The sequence below is a fragment of the Rhinolophus sinicus genome, linkage group LG10 (assembly GCF_036562045.2).
Source record: "Rhinolophus sinicus isolate RSC01 linkage group LG10, ASM3656204v1, whole genome shotgun sequence".
Lineage (NCBI taxonomy): Eukaryota > Metazoa > Chordata > Mammalia > Chiroptera > Rhinolophidae > Rhinolophus > Rhinolophus sinicus.
Genome location: NC_133759.1, coordinates 35,399,143 through 35,414,095, shown reverse-complemented (window position 1 = coordinate 35,414,095; position 14,953 = coordinate 35,399,143). Strand labels below are relative to the sequence as shown.

The following is a 14,953-nucleotide window of genomic DNA, read 5'->3' as shown; positions in this document are numbered from 1 at the left end:
ATCCTCTCTTCACGCTTAGCTGATTATCTTGTTTGTTTAACTGGAAACAGAAGAGATTAAGGATTAAATCTGCTTGTCTAGGTGCAGCTGTATCCATATACTCTACTTTTTCTCTTATTACAGTGTCCTGTAAGGTCAGTCCATGCCATTGTGCAGTGGATCTAATCCCTGTTCACTGCCTCAAGAACTTTGCTCTTCAAGTTCTGTCTCACTCCCAACTTTAGTTACACCCCTTTTAGATAATTCTTATCATTATAGTATACTATAGCAGCTCTTATCTTTTAGAAGCACTCTGTATCAGTCACGCCTTTCCGACAATATAGAACCAATGGGAGATCTACTTACTTACACATGTGTATATACACTCACATACATACAAAGATGATACACACACATACACACGTATACACACACACATTTATTTATTCATTTGAGGAGAGGGAGATTTATTTCAATGAATTGGGTCACATGATTGTGGGAGCTGGCAAATTTGAAATTTGTAGGGCAGGCCAGCAGGCTAGAAACTTAGGCAGGAGTTGTCTAGTCTTGAGGCAGATACTGCTTTTCCAGGAAACCTCAGTTTTTACTCTTAAGGCATTCAGCTGATTGGATGAGATCCATGACATTATTAAGGGTAATCTCCTTTACTTAAAATCAACTGATTATAGATGTTAACCATAGCTACAAGATACCTTCACCTAACACTTAGAGTAGTGTTTGATTTAATAACTGGATACTATCACCTAGTGAAGTTGACACATAAGACTGATAATCACACCCTCCCGTATTTCCTCACATCCCTCTAGCTACGATTCCATTTCTCTCCTCCTTATAGCAAGTCTCAAAGTATTAATTCTATTTACTGTCTTTACTCACTCTCCTTTTACTTTTTTTGAACTCATTCTAGTCAGGTTTCTATCTCTACTACTTCAGTGCCTCTGCTATTATTGAGGTAATCAGTTACCTTCTTAGTGTCCAAATCACTGGGCAACTCCCAGTTGTCATCTTTCTCTCTCTTGAAAGACATAGCCACTTCTTCCTTCTTGAAGCACTGTCTTTGCTTGTTTTCTGGAATACTTTGTCTTGGTTGGTCTTAGAAAGCTAAAATGTAAATACAGAATTATCTCAGGACTCAATCTTCTGCCGTGTTTATCTTTTCTGTCTGTATTTACTCTTCATTGAATAAAGTGAAAACCAATTCCATGGTTTTATTGTTTCTATTAAAATATAAGCGATGGGGGGAGAGGTAATATAGTCATGTGATTTAAAATTAAAAATTAATTTCTACTCTACCACTCGTGGCTCTCAGCTCTCAAATTCTCTTCCCTGAAGGCAACCAGAGTTGCCAATTTCTTATATATCTTTCTGTATTTTATGCAAATAATAGTACATACATAGTCAGTGAGAGGCAGTATTGTGTAATGGTTAAGAACTTGGACTATGGAGCATGATTGCCTGTAATCAAATTCTGTCTCTGCCAGTTACTGGCTGTGTAACTGGCAAGTCTCTTAGCCAATCTGTGCCTCAGTTTTCTCTTATGTAAAAAAGATAATTATAATAGTACTTACTTGATAGAGTTGTGAGGTAGAAATGAGTAAGAATGTGTAAAAATCTTAGAAGAGTGACTGGCACATAAAAATAAATAACACATTTCTTCTTTTTGCATAAATGATAGCGTAATATACACACTGACAGGAATCTTGCTTTTTTTTCCTATCAACAAATATCTTGGCAGGTTTTTCAGTACACAAATCATGCCACATTTTTTCTAATTGATGAATACTTATCCACTGGATAGATGTGCCAACCAGCTTTATGGTTCTAAATACCAGTATCTTTGATGTTGACTTCCCAAATGATATATGTACTAGACATTTCTACTTAGATACCTGACAAACACAAAACTTTGTAATTTACCCTTGTGTTTTCTATTTCTTTCATTTCCTACATTATAGTCTATTCTTCGAGTTCTATCTTCCAAGTATATTTCACATCTAACCATTTCTCTCTACCTATTGCTACCACTGTAATCCAAGGCAGCATGTATTGAGTTGCTCAAGACCAAAAACTTGAGAATCATCATTGCAAACTTTTTGTCAAATTATTTCCAGCTATTTCGTTGTTCTGCTTGGTCTCTCTTCTTCCACTTTTACTCTTCTATAGCCCATTCACACAGCAGTTTAGAATGTAAGCCAGACTATTTCTCACCCACCCCAATTTTCCAGTGGGTCTTACTTACCTTTTTTATATTAATTCTGAGATCTTATTTGATCCCAGTAGAGCATTGTAACATTACCTCTTGATTTTTCTCCTCAGCTTCATCTCTTGCCTCTACCTATTTCTGTGCTTCAGCCACCCTAACCACCTTGCTCTTTTATAAGTGCCCTCCTCATCACAATTTACCTTATAACCTTTGCACTTTTTAGTCCTTCTCCCTGGAACACTGTTCTGTTGTATAATCACTTGCTCATTCCTCACTTCATGCTGAAATGTCACCTCTTTAGAGAGGCCTCGTTGCCTGACCACCCTCTTTGCTCTCTAACCTTTTCACCATTTATTATTATTATTATTTTTATTATATATTTATTTTTTTTACCACGCTTCACTTTTCTTTATAAATTTTCCATTAACTGACATATTTTTTAATTTATATATTATCCATTTATTTATTGTCTTTTCCTCCTCCTCACTAGAATGTAAAAAATCATGAGGGCAGGTACTCTATCTTGTTCACTTTTGTACTTCTAGTGCATAGAACAATACTCAGTATATGTTGGATTGACAGATGAATGGAGAAGCACTAAACAAGTGCTTCTTGAACTCTGTGTTGAAAGACTAGTTTTTTAGTTACCAATCTGTCACAACCTAGTACTTTATAAAACACAATAAAATGAGTTTCAAAAGAAATAATATGTATTTGTAGTGTCATTTCCTTATTAAACTCAACAGTCCTAGATTACTCTGTCAGATTGTTACATTTTGAAAAATGTAGCTTCAAATTTATAATTAAAATAAACTGGTAACAAGCTGTTTGTTGTCATCACCTATTTGCAGGCCACACTTCTGTGTAGCACCGCACTAGAACAGGTTTACCATTCTATAATCAGCATTTAAAATGTAAAGGATAAATGAAGTATTCTTTTTAGTAGATAAGGAGAAGCCACTTAAAATCCCGTGTCACGGTCTCCAGGCTGAGATCCTATAGGATTATTAATTTATAAAATGGTTCTGTTAGTACTACTAGTAAAATTTAATTAGTGCTCGCGCTATGCAGAAATAAGTCTTTCTCAGTTGACTCGATAAGACCTCACAATCCCCATGTTGTATCTATGTCACTAAATTAGAAGTCTTTCATTAATAGCTGTTTATTTGCTTATATGATAGTATGGTAAATGAAAATTTCAGTGAAGTTTAAATTTTACAGATTCATAAATACTTTATCTTAGTAAATACTGCTACATTATACCTAATATTTTTCTGAAAATGTAGTGACATTTTGTATTTTTCATTGTTGTATGTTGATTATTTTGTTGTTTATATATATCTAGGATGGGAGGAGGGTCATTACACAATGACAGTTGGAGTTTGGGATCTGGATTCACAAGGAGCAATAGAGCTGAAAGCAAAAGCCATTAAATTCAAGAAAATCTGTGTCTTAGCTTCCACTGGTGAATTCTAGTCAGGGTTGGTGTTAATTTTAATGCTTTCCAACTCCTTGATCTTCAAGTCATTTTGTTTTAGAGATCTAGAAGTACATAATGAATTAAGCTTCATCGGGTTTGCCTTGAATGCTCAGGACATACATGCTCTGTTAAACTTTTATCCCTGACTTAGGCAGTTTGAATCCCCCAGGTCCCTCCTGTCTTTGAGCTAGTCTCCTTTTTTATACAGATTAATTTAAAAAGTACTTTTAACCTTTAATAGTATCATCAGATATTCTACTGACAATGTGTAAAATCGCTAGTCTGTATTTTGAAACACAAGAATATTTCTCAGTTTACTATGTTGAGACACTGTATCTCAGGAAAAAAGAGTGAAATACATTTCTGAGTGGTCACTAAAAAACGTTTGTTTTCAGGATTTATGTCTTATATTTTGGCTTAAGGGCAGCAGCAATCACTATTACCATGGAGTTAGCCAAAAATGTAGAGTTCAGAAAAACAAATTGTGTTCCTGTGTGTGTGTGTGTGTGTGTGTGTGTGTGTGTGTGTGTAGGTAGAGATACAGCATTATGTAGATATGTTTATATATGTACATATATGACGGAAATAGTACATTTTAAGAGAAATACATGCTCATATTTAGTTACGAATATGTTTGAAGATAAGTGGATCAGTTCTTCCAAAACTAATCAGTTAATTTTTTATAACTGAACATTTTGTATTTACAGATGAATAACCTAAAAGAAAAAAAAGAGGGAAATTATTTCATCAGCACAAACTCTCTTATTCCTCTCCCAGTATTTCCTACACTTTCACCATCTCAGTAATGAAAATAAATATGAATAGACAGAAGTTTAATGTTTGTGTCATACTTGTTTCTCAGAGGACTTGAAAAAGAATTTGGAAAATATTTAACAAAATTTGCAAATACAAGTGAACATTTAAAAGTACATCAACACTATATGTTTGTATGTATATGGTTACAGGAAGCGGAGTACAGCATTAGGAATAGAGACAGTGGAAATGTAATGGCTCTGTGCGATATCAGAGGGATAGTGGATGGGGGGAGGGGAGTTCACACAGTGTGAGGGATATAAATGATAAACGTCTAAGTATTGCTTTGTTTTGTGCACCTGAAACTAATAAAATTACATATATATATATATATATATATATATATATATATATATATATATATATATATAAAAGTACATCAACATTGTGACTGGAAAAAATAGGTCAATCAGAAATTACAGAATAAATTTTTAATGAACTTAATAAGTTTGGTAGGGTCAGTCTGTTTTTTAGGGATTGAAGGTTATGGCATTCACTGAGGTGAGCAACATGGGTAGAGGACCATCTTTGGGGGTAATGAACTGATTGTAAACATCTAAAGCACCTTTGATGCATCTTAGTAATAAATGTATTGAGGAAGCAATTGTATACACAGAACTGGTGGTCAGAAGAGAAGTCTAGTCGGCTTGATTAGCATGCTGTCACTAAGGTGTGTGTATTTGAGGATGAAGAGGAGTTGTTGAAGATGCTACTTACATTTAATCTGCTGATGATTAGAATGAGGCTGTTTTTAAGTGGGAAATGTTAATGAGCCAAGCTGTAGTGACACTGAGGCAGAGAAAATTACGTTGCAGACTAAGACGACAGCTTTATTTCTATAAAATAATTTTTCTTTTTAAGTTAAATTATGCCTGGATTATAAAACATAGAAATTGACTAGTTTCCTTCCTTCATCTGTTTCCATTATAAATTTGTAATTTTATAGATGAAGGTCTGATTCATAGTTGAATACTATAGTTTTCCTTTATTTCATAGCCATGAAGCTCATGACTGCTCTGGTGAATGTTGCCTTAAACCTCAGTATTCATCAGGATAATACACAGAGACAATATGAAGCTGAGAGAAATAAAATGATTGGGAAGAGGGCCAATGAAAGGTTGGAGTTATTACTTCAGAAACGTAAAGAGGTAAGTTTGAAGATATCTGAGATTCTTATGTTCTGTAAATGTGTAGTAAATATATTAGTTTTTCAATTCTCTCTAAAATGGTTTGTGTATTTTTAAGATTTTTTTTTAAAGTTACATTTTGATCTCAAAGTTTTCAAATGAAACTGCAATGTTCAGCCAGTGATTATCTGAGTATTGTGATGGCAGAAGAGAACCACAAAACAGCCCTACTGTTGAAGGAAGGTGGTCTGGGAATTAGGTAACTCAGAAAGATTATCGGGCTATGAGCTCAAGAAAGCATGACAAATACTAACATCAGAACTAAGGGCCAGCAAAGCCTGCATTTCCAGGAGAAAGCCAAAGACTACATATTAGCTAATGTATAAGACATTCCTATGAATAAGGTTGGTCCCAATTTTACAATGAAATTTTCATATGTGTGTGGAAAGAGATTTTAAACTGTGTTTTTAATAGGTGACATTTTTATTCATCCAATAGGAAATAAAGTTTTAGATCTGCAGTATTACTCTATATTTTAACTTGAAAAAGGAATATACAAGAAGCAACAAACTTACAATTAAATTATTATCCATACTGTATTAGCATGCTAGGACTGCTGTAATGGATACCACAGACTGAGTGGCTTAAAGAACAGAAATTTATTGTCTCACAGTTCTCTAGGCTACAAGTTGACGATCACTCCAGTCTTCACATGACTCTCTCTCTCTCTCTCTCTTTCTCCCACTTAACTCACTCTCTGTCAATTTCTAAATTTCCCCTTTTTATAAAGACACCAGTCATATAAAGACACCACTCTACTTAGGTATGACCGCATCTTAACCTATGACATTGTCCACACCCTATTTCCAAATCAGGTTTGAGGTGGTGGGAATTAGGACCTCAGCATATGAATTTTGAGTAACACAATTCAGCTCATAACACATACTAGAAACACTGTGGAAGTAAATTTTGGAACTGTGGCTTCAGTAAGTACTGCTAACCAAACTGTATGCCTCTTATAAATTATTTATTATAATAATAAATGTAGCAAAAGTAATTTTTAAAACCTCAAATAAGTTGCAATAATTTGAATGCTTTATATAAAAGTATTTCCTAAACTTATTTCAGTAAAACCTGGAACAAATTATACAGCAAAAAATTAAGACTAAAGAAGTCTTAAAGAATTTTGTCACATTGGAGTACGTAGTAAAAGTCAGTATTTCACTGAGTATTACTACAAAACAAATTAGAATAAGAAATATCATTTTGAGTGTAATTTTATATCAGTGTTTTTGTTCCTTTTGAGCAGTGAATAAACTCAAACTTTAACTTGATCAGTAGTGTTACCTGAAATTTATCATCTTTGCTTTAGTGTTTTATTTTGTGCTGCATTCCACCACTGATGGCTAGGATTCTTGTTATCTTCTTTTATGCCTCCTGTATTGGGAATTTGGCCTGCTCTCGGTAATGGGCTAATCAGACGCAGAATAATTGGATACTTGAGGTGGAATAGGATGTTTCTTATACAGTGGCAAGTGTGATAATCGTGGATAATCTGTTACTAAAAAAAGGCAAAACCAAGCCAGGGACCTGGTTTGGACAGAGAGGTATAGAAATTGAGGCCTATTCCCAAAGCAGATGATATTTTGGAGATAGGAATCTGGCCACACTTAATAGCACTGTATAGTCACTGTATAGTAAGTATGGAGAAAGACAGAGAAGTTCTAAAGCCAATGTAGTACAGCTATAGAAGTAATGCAAGAATACTAAAAATATCTCCATTGCACAATAAGTAAGAAAAAGGACGGATAACTACCTAGAACGAAAATAACTAGTTATTGAAAAAAATTGGAACATTCATTCTGAATAAAATGATCAACATTTTAATTTATATTTTTAAATTTTTTTGTTTTTTATTTCAGCTACAAGAAAATCAGGATGAAATCGAAAATATGATGAACTCTATTTTTAAGGGTATATTTGTTCATAGATACCGGTAAGGGATTTTAAAAATCATTTAGAAGATTTTTAACTTAATTAATGTATTGATTCTTTGTAGTCCTAGGTAGTTATAGAGATAATTCTGTTTTGTTTTGTTTTCTGGAAAAGAGCTATAAGAGCTAAATAAATGTCATACTATTGCTGTGGAGAAACTTGTACCACCACCAACAATGCCACACTCTTCCAGATTCGAAACATACACTGTTAGAGGCCTCCTATGACTTGCATTTATATTGATGGGATATTAATTAATAAGGTATTCTTAAGTTATTGTGACCTTAATAAGATGTGATTTTCTTGTTATTTGAAAAAACTAATTGCCTTGCTTCCTGCCCTGTGGTACTCATCTTGTTCCATGGTCAAATTAACCAAGTCTTTTAAAAATACCTGTGAAGATGGGAGAAAAGGGAACCTCTGCAGATAATACAACTTTATAACATTGCTTTTCTTTCCCTTCAACTATACACATGAAAAAGCAGAGTATTGCCAATGTATTTTTGTCATGCTGCATTGCAAATGAGTTGAGTTTGTCTTTCTGTGAAACCTGTGAACTTTTAAAATGTTAACTACATGATTCAAGAGCACATTTCACAGAGACTTAATGACTCATATACATATACTCGTTACCTTCTGTTAATTAGTCGTGATATGTTTAGATAGGTAGACACGGATAATAGAAGCACTGTTTTTAGATACATTTGAGACTTTAATTGGCCAGTTAATTTAAAAAGTTAGCTAAAACAAGGAAATCGTTTTTTTAAAAAGTAACTTTGATTTAATTCAAAATATAAAAAGATCTTTTGAATAGGGCCAAGGCCTTTAAGTATGGATTGTCTGATTGGAGTTTCACATCCTCTTTCTTGTATAAACTACACACATAATGAATTATTGACAAATTTATTTGAATAAAAACTAGAATTTCCAAATAACTGCCATGCAGTCTTTTTTTAAATTGCAACTTGATAGAGGTATAATTAACATAAAATAAACTGCACATTTAAGTGTACATTTGATGAGTTTTGACATCTATACACCTGTAGAACTACCTAATACAGACAAGATATTGAATATATCCATCATCCTCAGAAGTTTTCTCATGCCACATTGTAATTCTTCCCCACTTCCTTTCCTGCCATTCTCCCTCTTCACCATTCCAAAGCAATCATTAATCTGCCAACTGATTTCTTTACATTTTCTAGGACTTTATAGAAATGGAATCATACAGTATGTACTAACTGTAAGGTTTTTTTTTCCCCAAGTCAAGTTGTTGTCCTTTCAATCCTAGTTGTGGAGGGTGCCGTTCCGCTTCAAGTTGTTGTCCTTTCAGTCTTAGTTGTGGAGGGCGCAGCTCAGCTCCAGGTCCAGTTGCCATTGCTAGTTGCAGGGGGCGCAGCCCACCATCCCTTGCGGGACTTAAGGAATCGAACTGGCAACCCTGTGGTTGAGAACCCACTGGCCCATGTGGGAATCGAACCAGCAGCCTTTGGAGTTAGGAGCACGGAGCTCTAACCGTCTGAGCCGCTGGGCAGGCCCCTAAGTTTTTTTATAGATGCCTTTTATCAGGTTAAGGAAGTTTCCTTTCTATTCTAGTTTTCTAGACTTATTAGGAATGGATGTTGGATTTTGTCAAAGGCTTTTCAAATGCATTTATTGACATCATTATGCTGTTTTTTTAAAGACAATGTGAATTAAATTGGTTTATTTTAAAATGTTTACTCAACCCTAAAAATTGGGATAAAACCCACATAATCGTGGTGTATTATTCTTTTTATATATTGTTAGATGTGATTTGTTGAAATTTTCCCCAAAATTTTTACATGTATGTTCAAGAGGAATATATATCTCTAACTTTTTATTTAATTGAATATCTCTGACTGATTTTGGTATCCAGGTAATGCTGGCTTTGTAGAAAGAGTTGCTGTGTATTCTCTCTTTAATTTTCTGGAGGACTTTAATAGAATTGGCATTATTTCTTCTTCAGGCATGAATTATATACCATTGGGGCCTAGGTGCTTGCTTTATCTAATTTTAACTACAAATTAAATATCTGTAGTAGACATAAGGCTGGTCAGTTTATGTCTTACAAGAAAATGACACATTCATCTAAATTGTATTATATTCAACAAGTATCAGCAGAAAGTTGTTCCTAATATTGGTGGTTACACACACACCCCCACACACATACATCTCTTTCATGTCAGTTTGTCTAGAGCTTATCAGTTGTATTTTTTTCTTAAAAAACTAGATTTTGTTTACATTGAACTTCTATTGTTTTTCTATTTCATTGATTTCTGCTCTTTATTATATTTATTCTTCTGCTTACTTTTAGTTTCATTTTCTCTACTCTTTATATTCTGAAGGTGGAAATTGAGGCAATTGGTTTGAAGCTTTTCTTTTGTTCTCATATACTAATTTATTACTATAAATTTATCTCTTAGCACTACTTTAACTATATCCCCTAAATTTGCATATGTTGTGTTTCCATTTTCATTCAGTTCAAAATACCTTTGAATTTCCCTTTTAATTTGTTTCTTTGACCCATGGGTTATTTGGAAGTGTGGTATTTAGTTTACAAATATCTGAGATCTTTCCAGATAACTTTCTATTACTGATTTCTAATAATTCCGTTGTAGTCGGAGAACATACTTTATATGATTTGAATGCTTTTAAGTTTATTGAGATTTGTTTTATAGACTGCAATATGGCCTATCTTGGTAAATGTTTTATTTGCTTTGGAAAAAAATGTGTATTGTGCTTTTGTTTTTCTGTCAATTAGGTCAACATTGGCTGATAGTGTTCTTCAAGTCTCTTCTATCCTTACTGATTTTCTGTTTAGTCTAACAATTATTGAGAAGTATTTTTGATACAAGTCCATTACTACATAAATGATACGCAGTTATTATTTTTCCCCAGCATATGGCTTTCTTTTAATTTTCTTCTTCTAAAAAATTTTTTTCCGCAATTATAGTTGACATTGAATATTATGTTAGTTTCAGGTGTTCTACATTGTGGTTAGTCATTTATGTAACTGAGAAAGTGATCTCCCCAATATGCGTAGTACTCACATCACATCATACGTAGTTATGACAATATTATTGGCTATATTTCCTATGCTGTATTTAACATGCCTGTGACTAATTTGTGACTGCCAGTTTGTACTTAATCCCTTCACCTTTGTTACACAGCTCCCCCACCCCCACCCCTTGCATCTGGCAACCATCAGTTCTCTATCTGAGTTTGTTTCTGTTGTGTTCGTTCATTTCTTTTGTTCTTTAGATTCCATATATAACTGAAATCAAATGGTGTTTGTCTTTCTCTGACTTTTTTAATCTAGCATAATACGCTGTAGGTCCACCCATGTCACAAATGGTAAGATTTCATTTTTTTTTCAATGGCTGAATAATATTCAATTGTATATAAGTACTACATCTGCTTTATCCAGTCCTCCAGCTATGGACACTTCAATATTTTGGCTATTATAAATAATGCTGCAATGACCACAGGGGTGCATATATCTTTTTGAATTAGTGATTTGGATTTCTTTGGATAAATACCAAGGTGTGGAATTATTGGGTCATATAGTAGTTGTATTTTTAACTATTTGAGGAACCTCCATACTGTTTTCCATAGTGGTTGCACCTATTTGTGATCCCCACAACAGTGCATGAGGGTTCCTTTTTCTCCACATCCTCACCAACAGTTGTTTGTTGATTTATTGATGATGGCTATTCTGACAGGTGTGAGGTAATAGTTCATTGTAGTTTTTATTTGTATTTCTCTGATGATTAGTGACTTTGAGCATTTTTTCATGTCTATTGGCCATCTGTATGTCCTCTTTGAAGAAATGTCTATTCAGATTTAAAAATTCAGCCCAGTTTTGAATCGGATTGTTTGCTTTGTTTTGGTGTTGAGCTGTATGAGTTCTTTATATGTTTTGGATATTAACCTCTTATTGGATATATCATTGGCGAATAGCTTCTCCCATTCAGTGGCTTGTCTTTGTGTTTTGTGAATGGTTTCCTTTGCTGTGCAAAACTGTTTTAGTTTGATGTAGTCCCATTTGTTTGTTTTTTCTTTTGTTTCTCTTGCCCGATGAGAAATATCCCAAAAAATATTACTAAGAGCAGTGTTTGAGAGTTTACTGTCTCTATTTTCTTCTAGGAGTTTTATGACTTCAGGTCTTATATTTAAGTCTTTAATCCATTTTGAGTTTATACCTCTATATAGTTAAAAAAGGTTTCTTTTTTTTTTTTTTTGGCATGTACCCAGTTTTCCCAACCCCATTCATTAAATAAAGAGTCTGTGTTTGCTCCATTGTATATTCTTGCCTCTTTTGTCATAGATTAATTGACCACATAGGCGTGGGTTTGTTTTGGGCTCTCTATGTTCCGTTGATCTCTATGTCTGTTTTAATGCCAGTGCCATTCTCTTTTTATTGCTATAACCTTGTATAGTTTGATACCAGGTAGTATGATGTCTCCAACTTTGTTCTTATTTCTCAAAACTACTTTGGCTATTCAGGGTCTTTTGTGGTCCCATATAAATTTTTCATTATTTTTTCTACTGCTGTGAAAAATGCTATTGGTATTTTGATAGGGATTGCATTGATTCTATAGATTGCTATAGGTAGTACGGACGTTTTAATGATGCTAATTCTCCTATCCATGAGCACGGTATTTATATCTTCTTCAATTTTTTCTTCACTGTTGTACAGTTTTCAAGAGTACACGTCTTTTACGTCCTTGGTTAAATTTATTCCTAAGTTTTCTTTTTTTTATGTAATTATAAATGGAATTGTTTTCTTTGTTTTTCATTCTGATCATTCATTATTGGTATATAAAAATGCAACTGATTACTGAAATTCAATTTTGTATACTGCTATTTTACTGAATTCATTTATCAGTTCTAATGGTTTTTTGGTGGAATCTTTAGGGTTCTTTATATGCAGTATCATGTCATCTGCAAGTAACGACAGTTTTACTTCTTCTTTCCCAATTTGTATGCCCTTTTTTTTGGTCTTATTGCTATGGCTAGGACTTCCAATACTAGATTGAATAAAAGTGGTGAAAGTGGACATCCTTGTCTTGTTCCTGATCTTAAGGAAAATGCTTTTAGCTTTTCCCCGTTGAGTATGATGTTAGTTGTGGTTTTGTCATATATGGCCTTTATTATGTTGAGATAGATTTCCTCTATTCCCACTTTGCTGAAAGTCTTTATCATAAATGCATGCTGGATTTTGTCAGATTTTTTTTCTGCATCTATTGATATGAACATACAATATTTATCCTTCATTTTGTTTATGTGATATATCACATTAATTGATTTGCAGATATTGAACTGACTTTGTATCCCAGGAATAAATCCCTCTTGATCATGATGTATGATCTTTTTAATGTATTGGTGAGTTCACTTCGGTAGTATTTTGTTCAGGATTTTTGCATCTGTGTTCATCAGGGATATTGGCCTAAAATTTTCTTTTTTTATAATGTCTTTGTCTGGTTTTGTAATCCTGGTGATGCTGGCCCATAAAATAAGCTTGGAATCCTTCCCTCCTCTTCAGTTTTTTTCGAATAGTTTGAGAAGCAGAGGTATTAATTCCTATTTGAACATTTGGTAAAATGCACCTGTGAAGCCATCCGGTCTAGGACTTTTGTTTGTTAGGAGTTTTTTGAGTACTGACTCGATTTCATTAGTAGTTATCGGTCTCTCTCTCTCTCTCTCTCTCTCTCTCTCTCTCTCTCTCTCTCTGTTGTATGGTTAAAGGTTTATCAATTTTGTTTATCTTTTCAAAGAACCGGCTCTTGGTTTCATTCATCTTTTGTATTTTATTTAAGACTATCTCGTTTCTGCTCTGATTTTTATTCTTTTCTTCCTTCTACTCACTTTGTGCTCAGTTTTCCTGTTCTTTTTCTAGTTCCTTTAGGTATAAAATTAGATTGTTTATTTGAGATTTTTCTTGTTTTCTTGATGCAGTCCTGTATTGCTATGAATTTCTGTCTTAGAATTGCTTTAACTGTGTTCCACGGATTGGGGATTGTTGTGTTTTCATTTTCATTTGCATGTGTATTTCCTTCGCCAGGTTACGGAAGTTTTCAGTTATTATTTCTTCAAATAGGTTTTCTTTTCTTTTTTTCCAATTCTTTTTTATTGGGGAATGTTGGGGAACAGTGAGCTTTTCAAGGGTCCATCAGCTCCAGGTCCAGTCACCGTTTTCAGTCTTTAGTTGCAGGGGGCGCAGCCCACCATCCAATGTGGGAATTGAACTGGTAACCTTGTGGCTAAGAGCTCGCACTCTAACCGCCTGAGCCATCCAGCCACCCCTCCGGCAGCTCAGTGGCAGCTCGTTGTCTTCAATCTAGTTGTGGAGGGCACAACTCACTGGCCCATGTGGGAATAAAACCGGCAACCCTGTTATTAAGAGCATGCGCTCTAACCAGCTGAGCCATCCAGCCGCCTCTGAAACAGGTTTTCAATCCCTTGCTGTCTGTCTACTTCTGGTATCCCTATGATGCGCATGTTGTTAGTTGATGTCCCAGAGGTTTCCTAAATTACCCTCAATTTTTTTGTTTCTTTTTTTCTTTTTGCTATTCTGATTGGGTGATTTCTGTTACCTTGTCTTCCAAATCACTGATTCGTTCCTCGGCTTCACATAATCTGATGTTGATTCTTATCTACTTCTTCTTCATTTCAGGTATTGTATTCTTCATTTCTGACTGGTTTTTTTCTTATGGTTTTTATCTCTTTGTGTAAGTTCTCACTGGGTTCATCTATTTTTCCCCTTAAGTTCATAGAGCATTCTTATAACCAGTGTTTTGAACTCTATCTGGTAGATTGTTTGCTTCCATTTTGTTTAGTTCTTTTTCTGGAGTTTTGTCCTGGGTTTTCATTTCACACATGTTTCTTTGTCTCATTATTTTGGCTGCCTCCTTGTAGTTTTAATTTTTATTTTTATGTGTTAGGTAGATCTGGTACACCTTCCAGTCTTGGCAGAGTGGCCTTATGTAGTAGATGTTCTGTGGGGCCCAATGGCACAGTCTGCCTGGTCACCTGAGCCAGGTGTTCCAAGGTTGTCGTCCATTGTGTGGGTTGTGTGTGGCCTCCTGTTATAGTTGTGCCTTGAGTGCTGTTGGCACGTTAGTGGGTGGGGTTGGCTTTCTGTTGAGACTGACCGTGACTATAGTGGATGAATTGTTGTGCATGGGGTGACCGCACCAAGCAGGATTCAGTTTAGTGGGGCTTTGTTCCCTGCCGAGTCCATCCTTTGTGTATGTCATTTGTGGAACTAATTGGGCAATGTTCTGATATAGTCTGAAGCCGGTCACTAGCAGT

The 14,953-nt window shown here is 34.6% G+C and overlaps 1 protein-coding gene across 3 annotated transcripts in view; it reads left to right on the top strand.

Annotated features, from left to right (window-relative positions):
• Positions 1 to 14,953, top strand: part of STAG1 (STAG1 cohesin complex component) — a 354,251-nt gene that overhangs the window by 203,607 nt on the left and 135,691 nt on the right. For all 3 annotated transcript variants that reach the window (XM_019747971.2, XM_019747962.2, XM_074312886.1), the window contains 2 exons: positions 5,493 to 5,644; positions 7,546 to 7,619. In XM_019747971.2, the coding sequence (XP_019603530.1) occupies positions 5,493 to 5,644; positions 7,546 to 7,619 (226 nt within the window). The remainder of the gene's footprint in view (positions 1 to 5,492; positions 5,645 to 7,545; positions 7,620 to 14,953) is intronic.